At 54.1% G+C, this 16,193-nt stretch overlaps 1 protein-coding gene across 2 annotated transcripts in view; it reads left to right on the forward strand.

Annotated features, from left to right (window-relative positions):
* Window positions 1–16,193, forward strand: part of GPSM1 (G protein signaling modulator 1) — a 65,508-nt gene that overhangs the window by 19,363 nt on the left and 29,952 nt on the right. For both annotated transcript variants that reach the window (XM_056505310.1, XM_056505311.1), the window contains exons 2-9: window positions 3,576–3,797; window positions 4,227–4,362; window positions 4,772–4,914; window positions 5,941–6,064; window positions 6,727–6,842; window positions 6,974–7,129; window positions 8,675–8,783; window positions 11,170–11,296. In XM_056505310.1, coding sequence (XP_056361285.1) covers window positions 3,576–3,797; window positions 4,227–4,362; window positions 4,772–4,914; window positions 5,941–6,064; window positions 6,727–6,842; window positions 6,974–7,129; window positions 8,675–8,783; window positions 11,170–11,296 — 1,133 coding nt within the window. The remainder of the gene's footprint in view (window positions 1–3,575; window positions 3,798–4,226; window positions 4,363–4,771; window positions 4,915–5,940; window positions 6,065–6,726; window positions 6,843–6,973; window positions 7,130–8,674; window positions 8,784–11,169; window positions 11,297–16,193) is intronic.

The following is a 16,193-nucleotide window of genomic DNA, read 5'->3' on the forward strand; positions in this document are numbered from 1 at the left end:
ACACCTGGAGCTGTGTGTGCACACCTGGAGCTGTGGGGGCACACCTGGAGCTGGTGTGTGCACACCTGGAGCTGTGTGAGCTCACCTGGAGCTGTGGGGGCACACCTGGAGCTGTGTGTGCACACCTGGAGCTGTGGGAGCTCACCTGAGCTGTGGGAGCACACCTGGAGCTGTGGGAGCACACCTGGAGCTGTGGGGGCACACCTGAGCTGTGGGGGCACACCTGGAGCTGTGGGAGCACACCTGGAGCTGTGGGGGCACACCTGGAGCTGTGGGAACTCACCTGGAGCTGTGGGGGCACACCTGGAGCTGTGGGGGCACACCTGGAGCTGGTGTGAGCACACCTGGAGCTGTGGGAACTCACCTGGAGCTGGTGTGTGCACACCTGGAGCTGTGTGTGCACACCTGGAGCTGTGGGAGCACACCTGGAGCTGGTGTGAGCACACCTGGAGCTGTGTGTGCACACCTGGAGCTGTGGGAGCACACCTGGAGCTGTGGGAGCACACCTGGAGCTGGTGTGAGCACACCTGGAGCTGGTGTGAGCACACCTGGAGCTGTGGGAGCTCACCTGGAGCTGTGTGTGCACACCTGGAGCTGGTGTGTGCACAGCTGGAGCTGTGTGTGCTCACCTGGAGCTCTGTGTGCACATCTGGAGCTGTGTGAGCACACCTGGAGCTGTGGGGGCACACCTGGAGCTGGTGTGTGCACATCTGGAGCTGTGTGAGCACACCTGGAGCTGTGTGTGCTCACCTGGAGCTGGTGTGTGCACACCTGGAGCTGTGGGAGCACACCTGGAGCTGTGTGTGCACACCTGGAGCTGGTGTGTGCACACCTGGAGCTGTGGGGGCACACCTGGAGCTGTGTGTGCACACCTGGAGCTGTGGGGGCACACCTGGAGCTGTGTGTGCACACCTGGAGCTGTGTGAGCTCACCTGGAGCTGGTGTGTGCACACCTGGAGCTGTGGGGGCACACCTGGAGCTGGTGTGTGCACACCTGGAGCTGTGGGGGCACACCTGGAGCTGTGTGAGCTCACCTGGAGCTGGTGTGTGCACACCTGGAGCTGTGTGTGCACACCTGGAGCTGTGTGTGCACACCTGGAGCTGTGTGTGCACACCTGGAGCTGTGTGAGCACACCTGGAGCTGGTGTGTGCACACCTGGAGCTGTGTGTGCACACCTGGAGCTGTGTGAGCTCACCTGGAGCTGTGGGAACTCACCTGGAGCTGGTGTGAGCACACCTGGAGCTGTGTGTGCACACCTGGAGCTGTGTGTGCACACCTGGAGCTGGTGTGTGCACACCTGGAGCTGTGTGAGCTCACCTGGAGCTGTGGGAACTCACCTGGAGCTGGTGTGAGCACACCTGGAGCTGTGTGAGCTCACCTGGAGCTGTGGGAACTCACCTGGAGCTGGTGTGAGCACACCTGGAGCTGTGTGAGCTCACCTGGAGCTGGTGTGAGCACACCTGGAGCTGTGGGGGCACACCTGGAGCTGTGGGAACTCACCTGGAGCTGTGGGGGCACACCTGGAGCTGTGTGTGCACACCTGAGCTGTGGGAACTCACCTGGAGCTGTGTGTGCACACCTGGAGCTGTGTGAGATCACCTGGAGCTGTGTGAGCACACCTGGAGCTGTGTGTGCACACCTGGAGCTGTGTGTGCACACCTGGAGCTGGTGTGAGCTCACCTGGAGCTGTGTGTGCACACCTGGAGCTGTGGGAGCACACCTGGAGCTGTGGGAGCTCATCTGGAGCTGTGTGTGCACACCTGGAGCTGTGTGAGCACACCTGGAGCTGTGTGAGCACACCTGGAGCTGGTGTGTGCACACCTGGAGCTGTGTGAGCACACCTGGAGCTGGTGTGTGTACACCTGGAGCTGGTGTGAGCACACCTGGAGCTGTGTGAGCACACCTGGAGCTCTGTGTGCACATCTGGAGCTGTGTGAGCTCACCTGGAGCTGTGGGAGCACACCTGGAGCTGTGGGGGCACACCTGGAGCTGTGTGAGCTCACCTGGAGCTGTGTGTGCACACCTGGAGCTGGTGTGTGCACACCTGGAGCTGTGTGTGCACACCTGGAGCTGTGGGGGCACACCTGGAGCTGTGTGTGCACACCTGGAGCTGGTGTGAGCTCACCTGGAGCTGTGGGGGCACACCTGGAGCTGTGTGTGCACACCTGGAGCTGTGGGAGCTCACCTGGAGCTGTGTGTGCACACCTGGAGCTGTGTGTGCACACCTGGAGCTGGTGTGAGCTCACCTGGAGCTGTGGGAGCACACCTGGAGCTGTGTGAGCTCACCTGGAGCTGGTGTGTGCACACCTGGAGCTGTGGGGGCACACCTGGAGCTGGTGTGAGCACACCTGGAGCTGTGTGAGCTCACCTGGAGCTGTGTGTCACACCTGGAGCTGTGTGTGCAGGGCAGCTTGTCCTTGGTGCAGGGCTGGGGCTGGGCTGGGCTCCTGGGTGCCTTTGGGGAAGCATCTTCCAGGGCCCAGCAGGAAACTGCTCCAGGAGGAGTCAGCTGGGCTGGCTGTGCTCTTGGGCTGCTACCACAAACTTCTCCAAGTGCTGAGGACAGACTGGAAACCACCTGCAGGCATTTATTATCTTCTGACAGACCCTTGCTGTTCTGCCTCTGGACAAGGGAGCTCTGTTTTTCACTCAACAGATGTCCACCTTTGACCTAGGTAGTTTTGACTGCTAAAAATAAATTGAGCAGAAAATGAGGAAAGAGAAGCATCAGGAGAGAGGAGCAGGAACTTGCTGTGTCCATCCCCCTTGGAAGGGGCTGGCTTTGCAGCAGGCAGGACATTCCCAAGGAAAGCCTGGAAATAGCAGGGAAATAGCAGGGGAATAGAAGAGGAATAGAATTTGGGATGGGCATGGTCTAACAGGGACAGCTGTGACTTAGAGAGGATTTGTGGAGCACTTAGAGGGGAGTGTTTTCTCTCTTGAAGCAGTGTCACTGCTCACAGTGCTCTCTCTGACAGCATGGAGTGTGCCAGTGCCAAAGGTGTCAGAAAGTGCACGGGAGGAAAGCTGGCCTGGAGGCCAGTGTGCTGAGTGCCTGTGGAAAAAGTGACAGCAGGAGAGTTAATGAAAAGCAGACACTGAGCTCTAGGAGCTGCTCAGCCAAGAAAATCTGCACAGTCCAGGGTTTTCTCTGGTGTCCAGGAAAAACCTGTTACAATTTGGCTTCTCTTACCCCAGAGGAAATGGTTCAGGTATAAATACCTGCATGTGTGGCTTCTGCAGCACCTGGAAGGAAAGCAAGTGTTGCTCCTGTGATGATTCCTGAGCTTCTTGTCCAGATTCCTACTGAGGCTGCCTTTGGCTGCTTGCAGATGTGATCTGTAAATCAGAGGATCTTAGAATGGTTTGTGTTGAAAGGACCTTAAAGACCATCTCCTTCCCAACCCCTGCCTGGGCAGGGACACCTTCCCTTGCAGGTGGAATCTGGATGCTCCTGAGTTTTGAGTGCAAGGGAAAGTTTAAAGGTGTGCAGTGAAGCCAACTCTGTAACACTGCAGAGCAGAGTGGGAGCACTGCAGCCAAACTCTGGGAATGATTTCCTTGTTTTTGGCAGGATGGAGGCATCCTGCCTGGAGCTGGCCCTGGAAGGAGAGCGCTTGTGCAAGGCTGGGGACTTCAAAGCTGGGGCAGCCTTCTTTGAAGCAGCAGTGCAGGTGGGCACAGAGGACCTGAAGACTCTCAGTGCCATCTACAGCCAGCTGGGCAATGCCTATTTCTACCTGAAGGAGTATTCCAAGGCCCTGCTGTACCACAAACACGACCTTACCCTGGCCAGGTGAGTGCCAGCACTGCTTCATCCTCACCTGACTCAGCCTTGAGTGAGGGCAGGTTCTGTGGGGTCTGAACCCAGAAATACACATCCAGAACTGGCCCTGATTTTCCTGTGGAGAATTTGGGACACACCAAGGATGGGTCAGCTGCTTTCAGAGCAGGGAGGTGGAGAAGGGGATGTGGATGTGACGAGGGTGCCTGGAGCAAGAGCAGGGCAGTGTCCACTTGTGTCCCTGGGTGCTTCCTGAAATGACCTGCAGTCATTAGAGCAACTCTGGAACAGCAATAGGGAACAAGGATCTGCCTTCAGAATTGTAGGAGCCTGTGGGAAGCTCTCCAGCCAGATGTCTGTGCTGGGAAGCTGCAGCTTAAATCTGCCTCCAGCAGCTGGTGAATAAAAATCTCTGAGCTCTTTAACACTTTCATCTTGTAGAACCATTGGGGACAGAATTGGAGAAGCCAAGGCAAGTGGCAACCTTGGGAATACCCTGAAAATACTGGGGCAGTTTGATGAAGCTGTGGTTTGCTGCCAGAGACACCTGGACATTTCTCAGGAGCTGGGAGACAAGGTAATGGTTCCAACAGGAAATATTTCCTGGCTTTAAAAATAACCTGTCTGCAAGTCAGCAAATGGGATCTGGTGAAGGTGGGCTTTGGGAGGAGCTGCAGGGTGAAGCTCTCCCTTCTGGCTGCCATCACACACCTTGTGCTGCTGAGAGGGTGAAGATGGGAAAGGAAAATGTGGAGTAGTGGTTCAGAAAGGTGGGAAAGGAAAATGTGGGCTTGTGGTTCTGAAAGGTGGGAAAGGAAAATGTGAATTTATGGTTCTGAAAGGTGGGAAAGGAAAATGTGAATTTGTGGTTCTGAAAGATGAGAAAGGAAAATGTGAGTTCGTGGTTCTGAGCATCTCTGCCCAGCAGTGGAAAGGTCCATGCTGGGATGTGAAGTGTAATACCTTGCTGTTCTTCCTCCCTTTAGGTGGGTGAAGCCAGAGCTCTCTATAACATAGGGAATGTTTACCATGCAAAGGGGAAGCATTTATCCTGGAACACAGCCCAGGACCCGGGCTGCCTGCCTCAGGAAGTCAAGGACACGCTACAGAAAGCTTCAGAATATTATGAGTAAGTCCCCAGGCTTGTCCAGCCCCTTCTCCTGCAAGGGACAGGTCCACTGACTGAGAATTTATAGGTTGTAATAGATAAGGAATATTTCTCTGAAATGCCAAGCTGTGTTGGCAGATTAATCTCAAGGAAGGTGAGAAAAGGTCTCTTCCAAAATCTGAGCTAAATTCATGCTGGCATTGGCTTTGTAAAACTCCCTGTGGTTGTGATCATGCAGTGAGGTGCAGGTGTGCTGGGCAGAGCTGTTGGGAAGCTGAGCTCAGCTCCTGTGGCCCCTGCTGCTCTCTGCTGGCCTCGGTGAGGATGATCCCTGCCTGTCTCCATCCCCTCACCCAAGGGAAGAGTCACTTTGAAGTCCTGGTTCTTCTCAAGGATCTGCACTTTATCTCACTTGTCACAACCTTCCTAAACCATTTCACAAACCACTGCCTTGTGCCACATGGGAAGGTTGGCACCAGAATTCTGGGCTCCTGTTTTTCTCCTTGCACCTCAGAGTTCTGCTTTTGTAATGCAGTTTTTGAAACAGGCTTTTTAAGGGAAGAGAGTGATAAGATCTCATATCCCTCCCCTCACATCTGAGGATGTGATAATGCCTATAAATAGCTCACCACCCTTTTTCCAAGGAGTGGTGCATGTAGCATAGCCAGGGGTAAATTTGTGCCAATGGTGAGTGCTCCACCATTCTCTGTGTGTGTAAAGGGGGTGAAAACAAGACAAAGAAATGCCAGGAAGCTCTCAGAGCAGAGCATGGGACTGTGCAGGACTGGGAAATCTTCCTGTGGCCCTGGTGCTGCAGTGAGGTGACATGAGTGGGATGGATCAGAGCAGGTGTGTGAGCACAGATGTGATTCCTGCACAGAGCCACCCACTGCCTGAGGGGACAGAGCAGCAGGACCTGCTCCCCTGGCTTGGCACAGCTCCCAGGGCTGTCCAGCTCAGGTCACCCTGTCACCTGTGCCCAGCTGCTTGGGAGGGAATTGCTCTCCTCCCTGTGCCTCATGGATGCTCTGCCCTGCTTTCTTTCAGGAGGAACCTGTCCCTGGTGAAGGAGCTGGGGGACAGAGCTGCACAGGGCCGTGCTTATGGCAACCTTGGCAACACCCAGTACTTGCTGGGCAACTTCAGTGAGGCCATTGCCTTCCACAAGGAGGTAGGAGACACCTCTGCTCCCCTCCTGGGGCTGGGGGCAGCTTTCCTTCTCACCACAGCCCAGGCAGAAGATTCCCCAGCTGTGTTCCTCCCTCCTGTGTGAAGCCCAGGCTCTGCCCTGTTGTGCCAACTCACACTGAGCAAATCCTGCTCCATCCCCATCAGCACCTCCTGAGCAGCTTGAGGGAAGGGTGCTGTTGGCTTGGAAACCAAGAGAAGTATCCAAGGGCAAATTGCAGCTGGGTCTAGCAAGGTTTTTTTTTTCTGCTCTTAATTTGTCTCAGTCTAGATTTTAATAAATGCAAGCCACGAATTTAATTAAGCTGCTGAAAGAGCTGTTGATCAAGAATAAACGCTGCTTGTAGAACATAACTTTCTGCAAAGCTTTACAACAGAGGTGAGGTGACAAAGTCCCTGCCCCAGTCCAAATGCAGTGTAGCTGCTGTTGCAGTGTGTGTAGCAGTGGAAGGTGGGAATTCACTGCTCCTCTGGGTTTTTAAATGCTGGGGGATGCAGCACTGCCACTTTTCCAGGATGCTGAATTGCAGAAGAGGGAGAGGTTTCCTGCTGGTGGACAAGCAGGTCCATGCCAGCCTCAGCAGCCCTAGAGGCTGCTGCCAGGGGAGGGAGGTGTCCCCGTGTGACTGAGCCGTGTCTCTGCAGCGCCTGGCCATCGCCAAGGAGTTTGGGGACAAGGCTGCCGAGCGCAGAGCCTACAGCAACCTGGGCAACGCCCACATCTTCCTGGGCAGCTTCCACGTCTCTGCAGAGTACTACAAGTGAGTGCCACGCTGCTCCCTGCAGCTCCTGAGCTGTCCCAGCCCAGCCCCAGCCCCAGGGACCTGGGCTGGCTGCTGCAGGGGGTTATTCCCAGGGCCTGGCAGTGACCAGGGCTCTTGGTTCTCTGCAGGAAAACCCTCCAGCTCTCCAGACAGCTCAAAGACCAAGCAGTAGAAGCCCAGGCTTGCTACAGCCTGGGGAACACATGCACGCTGCTTCAGGACTATGAAAAAGCCATTGAATACCACCTGAGGCACCTGGTGATAGCACAGGAGCTGGGAGACAGGTAAGGGATGCCTCAGGTGAGGGTGAAGAGCCCTGACCCTTCTCTGACCTGCACTTCTCTCTTGCTGGGGTTAAGCACCAGTGGTGTGTGCTTGAAAGTCATTAGAAATGTCTGTGCAGCCAGCCCTCAGCCCAATTGTCTGTCAGAAACACGACCTGATTCACCTTTCTGGTGCCATTCAAACCTGGAGGTTGTGCCCTCAGGGCTGTCTGTGTGGGCTGAGTGGGATTCCTGAGGAGAAGAAAATGCATCCTGCTCGGTGCTTTGGCAGTGGCTGCTGCTGTGTTATCCCAGGAGGGCCTCTCAAGAGCTCCCTTATAGTCACAGAATTTTCCTTAAAAAGGAAATGTATTTGCCTTAAAAGCTGCATGATTAGGGCACACAAGATGTGCCACTTTGCCCTGTTGCTCTGGGTTGATGCTGGAATCCTCCACGCACAAGTGATGTTGCATGGAGATGATGAATCTTCTTTCTTGGTCTTGCTCCTCATTATTTAGGAGGCTTCACCTTCTAATTTTTCTTAAATTTATTTTATTTTTTTATGAGAAGTTGGTTCCTTTCCCTGGATATTCTGATCCTGAGCCCTCTTGCAGCTGAAGTGACTCTGCAGCCAGCTCGTTGTGCTCAATTCCCTTGGAGCTGGGTGTCCTCCACTAGATGGAGCAGGGACATCAGGCTGGGAGAGCTGTGCCAGCGCCCGGGCAGCCTCTGCTGGGGCAGGCACAATCCCCCAAGGGTGAATCATGCTGTGGGGGTGCAGCCTGTGGGCTCCTGCATCTCTGGGAACACACCCTGTGAGCACAAGGTATTCAGCAGGGTGACAAGAAAAACGTTGAAATGCTGATCAACCCGCCCAAACCTCTGAAAAGGGAGTTGCAGTCATGCTGAACCTCCCCCTGCGCCCCCAGGTGCTTTTTTTATCCCTTCTCCCCCCACATCTGCTCGTTGCAGAGCTGAGCAGGCTCTGGGGAGCAGGAGGCTCCTGCAAACAGCTGCTGAAGCTGGAGGAGCCGGGCTGGGCTCTGGGCTGCACATTCCCCTGCTTTCCCTGGCTCCTGGAAACCAGCAGCAGTGCCCTGGAGAGCTGGTGGAAATGCCCCTGTGCTCTGCTGGCTGCAGTTTCACCTCCTGGGGCTCAGCTGGAGCTGTTGCCTGCCTGCAGTGTGCTCTCCTTGCCATTTTCTTGCAGGTTTAGCTCTGGGCTGCTGATGAGGCAGAGCTGGATGTTGCATTTTGTCAGTGCAGCTCTGGTTGTGAGAGGTGCAAGCTGGGCAGAAGCTCTGGCTTCTCTTGGGCTGTGAAGCCAAACCATCCTGGCCCTTGCTGCACTGCTTAAATTTTGTCCCTGTGGGTCCAGTCCTGCTCCCCAGGCTGTTCATCCCCAGCTCTTGCTGAGCTCAGTGTAAGAAAAGTTGAAGGTGTCCAGCACACTTCATTTTCCAAGGCAGAACCTTTGTGGAGGTGGAAGCAGAGCAAGGAGCCTGGCTGTCCATGCTCTGGGCTTTGCCCAGCATTTCTGTGGTTTGACAGTCTCCTGTTGTGCAGGGTGGGAGAAGGAAGAGCCTGCTGGAGTCTGGGAAATGCCTACGTGTCCCTGGGGAACCATGAGCAGGCTTTGCACTTTGCAAGGAAGCATCTGGAAATCTCCCAAGAGGTAAGAGCAGCTGGTGCAGATCAGAGGGAACCTGTGACCCCTGGTGAGAGCAAGACTATTTTATGCCAATAAGGGCATTAATGCAACTCCCTGCTCTGGAAACCCTTCTGTTTCAGTTGTGTTCTTAGGAATTGCAGAGCTTGGCTGGAAAACTCTTTTGATGGGAGGCTCCCATCCTTCCCCTTAATGCCAGCAAATGTGTGAGCTGTACTTTGCTCTTAGCCAATGTTCTGGGTGAGAAGGGACCTGGGGACGTGTCCAGGGTGTTGTGCCCAGCAGGTGTGAAGGCACTCAGGTTCCTCTTGGTGTCCAGTCTGTCAGATCCCCCTTGGCTGAGCACAGGGAGGTTCCAGCTGAGCTGGAGCTGCAGTGTCCTGGGGCAGGGGATGCCACAGCCACCCTCTTTGGGCTGTCCTGCCTGCAGCTCCTCTGGTTTCACCTTGGCCTTGCCCAGCTCTCTGCAGCTTTCCTGCTGTTCTCAGAAGTGCAGAAAGCCAGAATTCCATTGTTTGCTCTTTTCAGTGTGTTGAGGAAATCGGCTGTGGCCTCTTTAGTCTTCCCCAGATGAAGAAATTGCCCTCTTGAAGCACTAATTGAAAGCACCATATGTAAGTGTGCTGGGTGTTCTCCTGCCTGTCTATTAGGTTGGCTAAATCTCCGAGTAGGGCTGACACAGCAGCCTAATTACAGATTTAATTATACTTATCAGACACACAGAAGAAACACTGTTCTTTGGCCTTGTACATTTTAGGACAGATTAACTTTCCCAGCTCTGCTCAGCCTGACATCAGCTGAGGGGCCATGGGAGGATCAGCACTGGTGGTCCTGGGGCCTTTGGGGTGGAAGGGAGACCCAGCAGGGTGGGGGTTCCCAGTATTGCCATTCCAGCTGTGTCAGGAGTGGGTTCCTCATGGCAGGTGGCTGATGAATTATGGAGCAGTGCAGAGATTGGCCCTTTGACCAGCAGCAGGATTTTGGCCAGGAGAAACCTTGTGGAATTCAACCTTTTCACACTGATGTTCATAACTCACTTCCCATCACCTTCTTCCCAACAAAAATCTAATGGTGGCATTTGAATCCAAATGAAACCAGCTCAGGGTACCCACACTGGAAGCTGCTGCAGTTTGATCAGAGGTTACTCACAAAACCCCACTGGAATAAAGGATATGTACCTAAAAACCTTGGAAGCTGCCCCTAGTGCTCTGGGACACTGCTCTGGAGCACTTCTGCCATCTCAGAGTGCAGCTCCTGGGAGGCTGAGGGCACAAAAGAGGGCTCTGCTGTCGTGTGTGTGGCACGTCCTGCTCAGGGTCATTGTCCTGTCCTTCTGTTCCTGGTCATTAATGGGGCTTTGGAGATGATCCCAAATGAGTGGAAGTCAGGGAAGCACTTAGTAATTGAGCATCAAGGGCTGTAAGACCTAACATGGACGTAGTCATTTCTCTGGAGATGATGTCAACAGCAAATCTCCTGTAATTGGCAGGGGGATTTGTGCCTGGTGATAAGCCCTTTGATCTGCCTCCCTTTACTGGTGCTTGGGGCTTTGTCATAAATAATGTGGGGATTTATGGTTTTGTTCCATGCTGCAGCCTGTGGCAGGGCACACAAAAGGGCAGTTGCCAGGCATTCAGCAGGAGCCAGGCCCCTCCAGGGGGACAGCCAAGGTCTTCCTCTGTCACACAGGCTGCTCTTCCTCTGAAGCTCAGAGGTGACCTCTGTGTCTGCTGCTGATGTGCAGCACAGCCATTCTCTGGTGTAGTTAAACACTGAGGAGGATCCACTCTTGTGTCCTACAGCTCCTCATTTTAAGCAGCAGGAGCTGTTGGACAGATCTCTTCCCAAACACCTAACATCAGCTTCCTTGGCCTCAGGCCAATGAGAGGTGGGAATTAGGAAAAATGTGGACTTTTAAAAGATTTTATTTGGAGTGTTGTGTGGGTAGATCACCAGGAAGAACTCGAAGTTGTATGGCTGTGAGCCAGGAGAGCAGGGCCTTGGGGCCCTGGTGTGGCAGTGCCCAGGTGGCTGTGGCAGTGTGGTGGCTGGAGCTCAGTGACTCTGGACACCCCTGAGCTGCAGGACTCTGTGCCCAGCCCTGGGTGCTGCAGGACAGCCCAGACCTGCCCCTTCAGGCTCAGTTCTGTGGCACTGGGTGAGCTGAGCCCACTCAGCTCCTTGCACTGAGCTGTGTGTGGAGGTGCAGCACAGCAAGCACAGCCCCTCTCCCAAATTACCCCTGGGGAAGGATTAGTCCTGCAGAGCTGTGTGCTGTCTCCAAGCTCTCTTTTGGCTGTCTCTGTTGGGTTTGGGGTGGCACTGGCAGACCCTTGTCTGGGGGCTGTTTGCCCTGCCTTTAACCACAGCCCTGTTGTTTTTCCTGCTGCAGATTGGGGACAGGAGTGGGGAGCTGGCAGCACAGCTGAACATGGCCCAGCTCAGGGCAGCCCTTGGCTTGAGCCCTGGAGATGAGGAGGGGGCTGTAGCTCATCCCTACTCTGGCTACGAGGCACAAGGTGAGTTCCTGGGATTTTGGTGGCCTTGGGAAGTCTTGGGAATGCTGTGCTGTGGGGAGGGGAAGGCACGTGGGTAGGAAATAGAAATGCTAGAGCAGAACAAGGCTGTGCAGTGCCCTCACCACAAAGGGGCCTGGGATGTGTTTGCTCTGTGCTTTCCACAAGCTGCAAAGGCAGGGAAGGATCCCCAAAAAATGGAACAGAAGGGGTTAATGGAATTAATCTGCATTGGGAATGAAATTCCATGTGCTGTGCAGCAAAATGGCTTTTTGTGTCTTTTAAAGCTCTCCAAGGCTCTTTTCTCTTCTTTGACTGATACCTGAGGTTTTCAGGAGTGACTGGCAGGGATTTTTGGCTGCTCTTGTTCTGATGAGCAGCCAGAGCAAGTCCAGGGCATGAACTGGAGGCAGGTTGGGACCATCAGCACTCGCTGGGTGACACCTCACCTTGGAGCACCTGCAGGAGGGCTGGACATGGAAATAAGGTGTGGCTTGGTCACAGCAGCCAGAGTGGCTTTGCTGGGCCCTGGGTCACTCTGCTTGTGCTGCCAGGGTAGCACACAGCTCACCACAGTGCTGCCAGCCTGAGCTGGGCTCTGTCCTGGAGCTGCCCACTGCAGCAGGGGTGGGTGCCTGGCATGGGCACTTCCAGCTGGGGCAGGTTGATTAATCCACACAAACTGTGTCCCAGGGGGTGTCACTGATGAAATCTGACCTTGCTGGCACAGGCACACTGGGGGATGGTGCCCTGGGAGGGAGGAGAGGCTGGCAGTGTGTGTGTGCCCTCGTATTGATCCCCAGGCATCACCTGCTGTGCCAGGCCTGCAGCTTTTCCTGGCCACTGGAGCTGTGTGAGGGAGCCAGTGTGTCCTGGGCCCCACTGGAGCTCAGCTGCTGCCCCAAATGCTGTGGGGCCACAGCAGCTTCCCCAGGCTCCCTCTGCACATCAGCTCCCCTGTGTAACTCATTGCTGGCATCTCCTCAGAGCCCCCCTTTTGGCAGGTTGATTTTTGTGAAAGGGGAAGAGGAAATGAGCTTCAGCATTGGTGCTGTGTCTGGGTCAGAGGGAGGTGTGGATGTGGCCCATGGGCTGCACGTCATCCAGATGTGCTGTGTTAACATCTGGAGCCAGCAGTGATGGTTCTGCTGTGACAGAGGCAGAGCTGTGCAGGTCTCTGTGAGATCCCTGGAGGGTGGGAAGGGGCTGAGCAGCTGCAGTCCCAGCTCTGGAGGTTGCAGTGACCTGGTTAATCCGTGGTGCTCACATTCCCAAGGCTGTTTGTTGAGAGAAGGACAAAGTGTTCTTGGGAGGAGCATCAGCAAACAACTGGGATTTCAGTGCAGGGAGAGAGGGATCTTGGAGAGCAGGATTTCCCCTCCCCAGCTCCTGGGAATCTGCTGGGGAGGTAGAAACCAGCTCTGTGTTGGGCTGGGGCCACAGGGAGGGAGTGTGAGATCCCACCTGGCTGAGCTCTCAGTGCTTTACAGGTGGGGAAGGGGCTGCCCTGTCACAGGGGGATGTGCAGGGGAGTCTGACTCCCTGATTGCTCCTTAGCTTTTATCCTGGCTTCAGCTCTCTAATCCTGCCCTTCAGTGGAGGATGAGAGGCCACCAATATGTCTCTGAGCCCTTGAGGGGAGATGTATTTAATGGCTGCCAGGAATTTTGGTACCCTCCTGTGCACCTATTAAATTATTAGAAGAGCATAATTATTTATATTATTAATAGCAGCAATTTGCAGCCAGAGGAACATCTGTTTCTGTAATAGGAAGCAGGTGAGAGAGTTGAGATTCAGGTTGGCTTCTGAACCAGCCATGCCTTTTTGATGTTGGCAAATCTCGTGGTGAGGAGAGCTTTACTTTTTTTTTTTTTTTCCAATTCAGATTCTTTTTCCTGCTTAAGGTTACAAAATGACTGCATATTCCTGAGGATGCTGAAATTCTCTGATTAGACAAATGTGATAAAATACATCAGTTTCATTGAGCAGGTACAGGAAAGCTTCCTAGCAGAGGCTGAGCCAGATTTTCACTGTGATGTCCTTCAGAGGTTACTTCTGCTTTTAGGGCTTGGGCATTGCCCTTCCCTGGGCTCTGGGGGTGGAAGGAGTGCCTGATGTTTCTCTCTGCTGTTCTGGCTCCCCTTGCTGAGCTCCTCATTATTTTAATTAATATTCAGAGAGTATTTGGATGTCAGAAGACAAAGCTGGAGGCCAGGGAAGTGGGGCAGTGCTGCAGAAGTCTTGTGAAAGCAGCGACCTTGTTGGGAAAGGCAAACACAGAGAGCTTAAAGCAACAAACTGGAGGAAGCTGGAGAGGAGCTGGAACATGAAGTAAATAAACAGGGGCTGGGTTTGCTTCTCCAAACAACCAAAAATGTGGCCCTGAATAAATCTCCTTCTCTTTCACACACTGCAAGCTAAGAGTTGAGTGCTGGCAGGCTTTGCCTTTGGAGAGAAGTGAAGGACTTTTCTGTGGCTGCATGGGGTTGTTTTTAGGGGTGAAGGCAGCACTGGGAGATCCTGGGGAGCAGACAGACAGCTCTGGTGCCCTTTTGCAGATGAGTTGATTTGGGCTGAAGCTGCAGCATCAGCTCTGTGAGGAGCTGGCCCTCCCTGCTCCCAGCCTGGAGGCAGCACCTGGATGGGGGAATCAGGTCTGGGGGTGCTGCCCTGATCCCCTGGGGATGTGGGATGGGAGCACAGGGCAGGGATCACCCAGGGGATGGAGGCAGAGAGGAGCCCTGGCCACCCTCTGTGCCTCTCCAGTGAGAGCTGACTCTGGGCTGCTTTTCTCCTGCTTTTGGCAGCTCATCAGCCTCAGCCATCACCTGCTGGCAGCAGCAGTGTCAGGAGACAGGAGCAACCTCTGCTGGCAGCTGGGGGTGGGTGGGGAGGGCTGCAGGGGGATGCTGCCAGCTCTGTGCTGTTGGCAGGGCACAGCACCACTGCCCTGCTGGGCTTGGCTCTGGGGCAGGGAGGGACTCAGCCCTGAGCCTGGCAGGGAACAAACCCAGTGCAGGAAACTGGAGTACAAAACTGAGTAATTGCTGTGATGTTGGGCACATCTTGATTTAGTTTCCCTCCACATGTGAAATGGGCATCAGCTTTTCTCTAACCAATTCTGGAATAAAGTTATTTGCAAATAAAGCACTGGCAGTTTGGGTCAAGTAATGAGCCTGATTTGCCCCTTCTGCTCATCTCCTGCTGATAAATTGTAGGCATGAGGCTGCTCTGTTTGTTTGGTGCTCCAGAGGCTCCATGCTGGGAATGCTCATCCCTGGAGGAGGCAGCCCAGCCTCAGGTTGTGTTCTGCAGTGGGCACAAAGCCCCACTCCTTCCTGAGCACTGCTCAGCTCTGTGGGGCTTTGGCTGTGGGGCTCTGCATCCTTGGTGCAGTTTTGAGCTCATCTCTTCACAGGAATCTTTGAACCCTTGGATCAATCAGACTGGAATAGAAGAAATCTACTTTTATGTTTCCCAGCCTGTTTGTTTTTGTTTGTTTGCTTGCTTTAAATATCTTTGAAGTACCTAAAAAGTGTTTAGGGCTGATGAAAGAGGCAGGACTGACCATCCCTCTGTGATGCAGCTGGGGAGGTGGTGATGCTGCTCCCCCTGCCAGCCTGGGGCTGGGATGCTGCCCAGGGACAGGGCTGTTCCTTCCCTGTGGTTGGCTCCATCTTCCTGCAGAAAGCTGTCAGCTGGGAGATGTGGCAGTGTGAGAGCAGCATCTTGCTGACAGTGGGCCAGCCCTGCTGCCTCAGGCTGTGATTTCACTGTCTGGGGAGCATTTGCCTTCCCTGGGGCAGAGTCGGGGTCACATCCCCAGCTGGAACCTGCCCTGTGTCCTTACAGCAATTGAGAGTGTTTAATGTTAAATATCCTCTGCTCTATTTGATTTTTCCCAGGAGCTGATGGGCTGCAGCTCAGCCTCTTTTTTTTCATAGTGAGAATGAAAGCCCGAGGCTGTGCTGGTTAATTGTAGCTGCTGAGGCAGGGGGTGAAGGATGAGGTGCTGGAGAAGCAGAGAGGCTTTTGGCCAAGGGGAAGGAAGGACTGGTGGCCTGGTGGCTTTGTTGTGCTGCAGCAGGTGCTCAGTGGGAGAGCTGGGGCAAATATTCCCATGTGCCTGCAGGAAGGTGTCCAAAAATCCTGTCTGTGGTGGCTGAGCAGGGCAGGAGGGATCTGGAGTGAAGGTTCAGGACTTCTCAAAGATGCCTCTTCTTTATAATGAGTTTTTTCTAAATCCTCTGCTGTTACAGCTGTTAAATCATTCCAGCAGCACTGATGGGGGGATGAACCTCTGAGTCACTTGGATTTTAAACTCAATTTAAACTCACTTCAGACTGCCCCAGTGTTGGCTTCAGGAAGTTTTAAAATGCTCTTCCCAAGTATTTAGTGTTCCTCTCTCATCTTGCTGTGTACATGAGCCTCCTTCCCAGCATCAGTGAAAACACAGCAGGAGTTCTTGGCTCACAGCAGAGGAAATGCTCCAGGACTGGAGAAGATGATGTTGTGCTACTGAAATTTGTTTTATCTTGATGCCAGGGGAGATGGCAGGTGCTGGAAAAGAGGGTGAGGAGCAGGCCAGCTCTTGAAGCTGTGGCAGAGGAGGCACAACGTGGCTTGTGGCAAAGCCATCCAATCAATCAAGATTAAATCCCTTCTTGTGGGAAGGGAGGATTTTTTGGAAATCACTGGTCCTGGGCAGGCTGAAGTTCCCTTTGGCTGCAGTTCCAGACTCCAGCAGCACTCCCAGCCCTGCTGTGCTGTCTGCACCTTCCCCAGACAGTTTCCCTTGGTATTTGCTGAGTAGGAAATGCCACAGCTGTGGTGCTGCTCTGTCCAGCAGCCTTTAGGAACAAGGTTCCTCTGCCTGCTGTACCTTTCATGCAGCACAGAG

The sequence above is a fragment of the Oenanthe melanoleuca genome, chromosome 17, assembly GCF_029582105.1.
Source record: "Oenanthe melanoleuca isolate GR-GAL-2019-014 chromosome 17, OMel1.0, whole genome shotgun sequence".
Classification (NCBI taxonomy): domain Eukaryota; kingdom Metazoa; phylum Chordata; class Aves; order Passeriformes; family Muscicapidae; genus Oenanthe; species Oenanthe melanoleuca.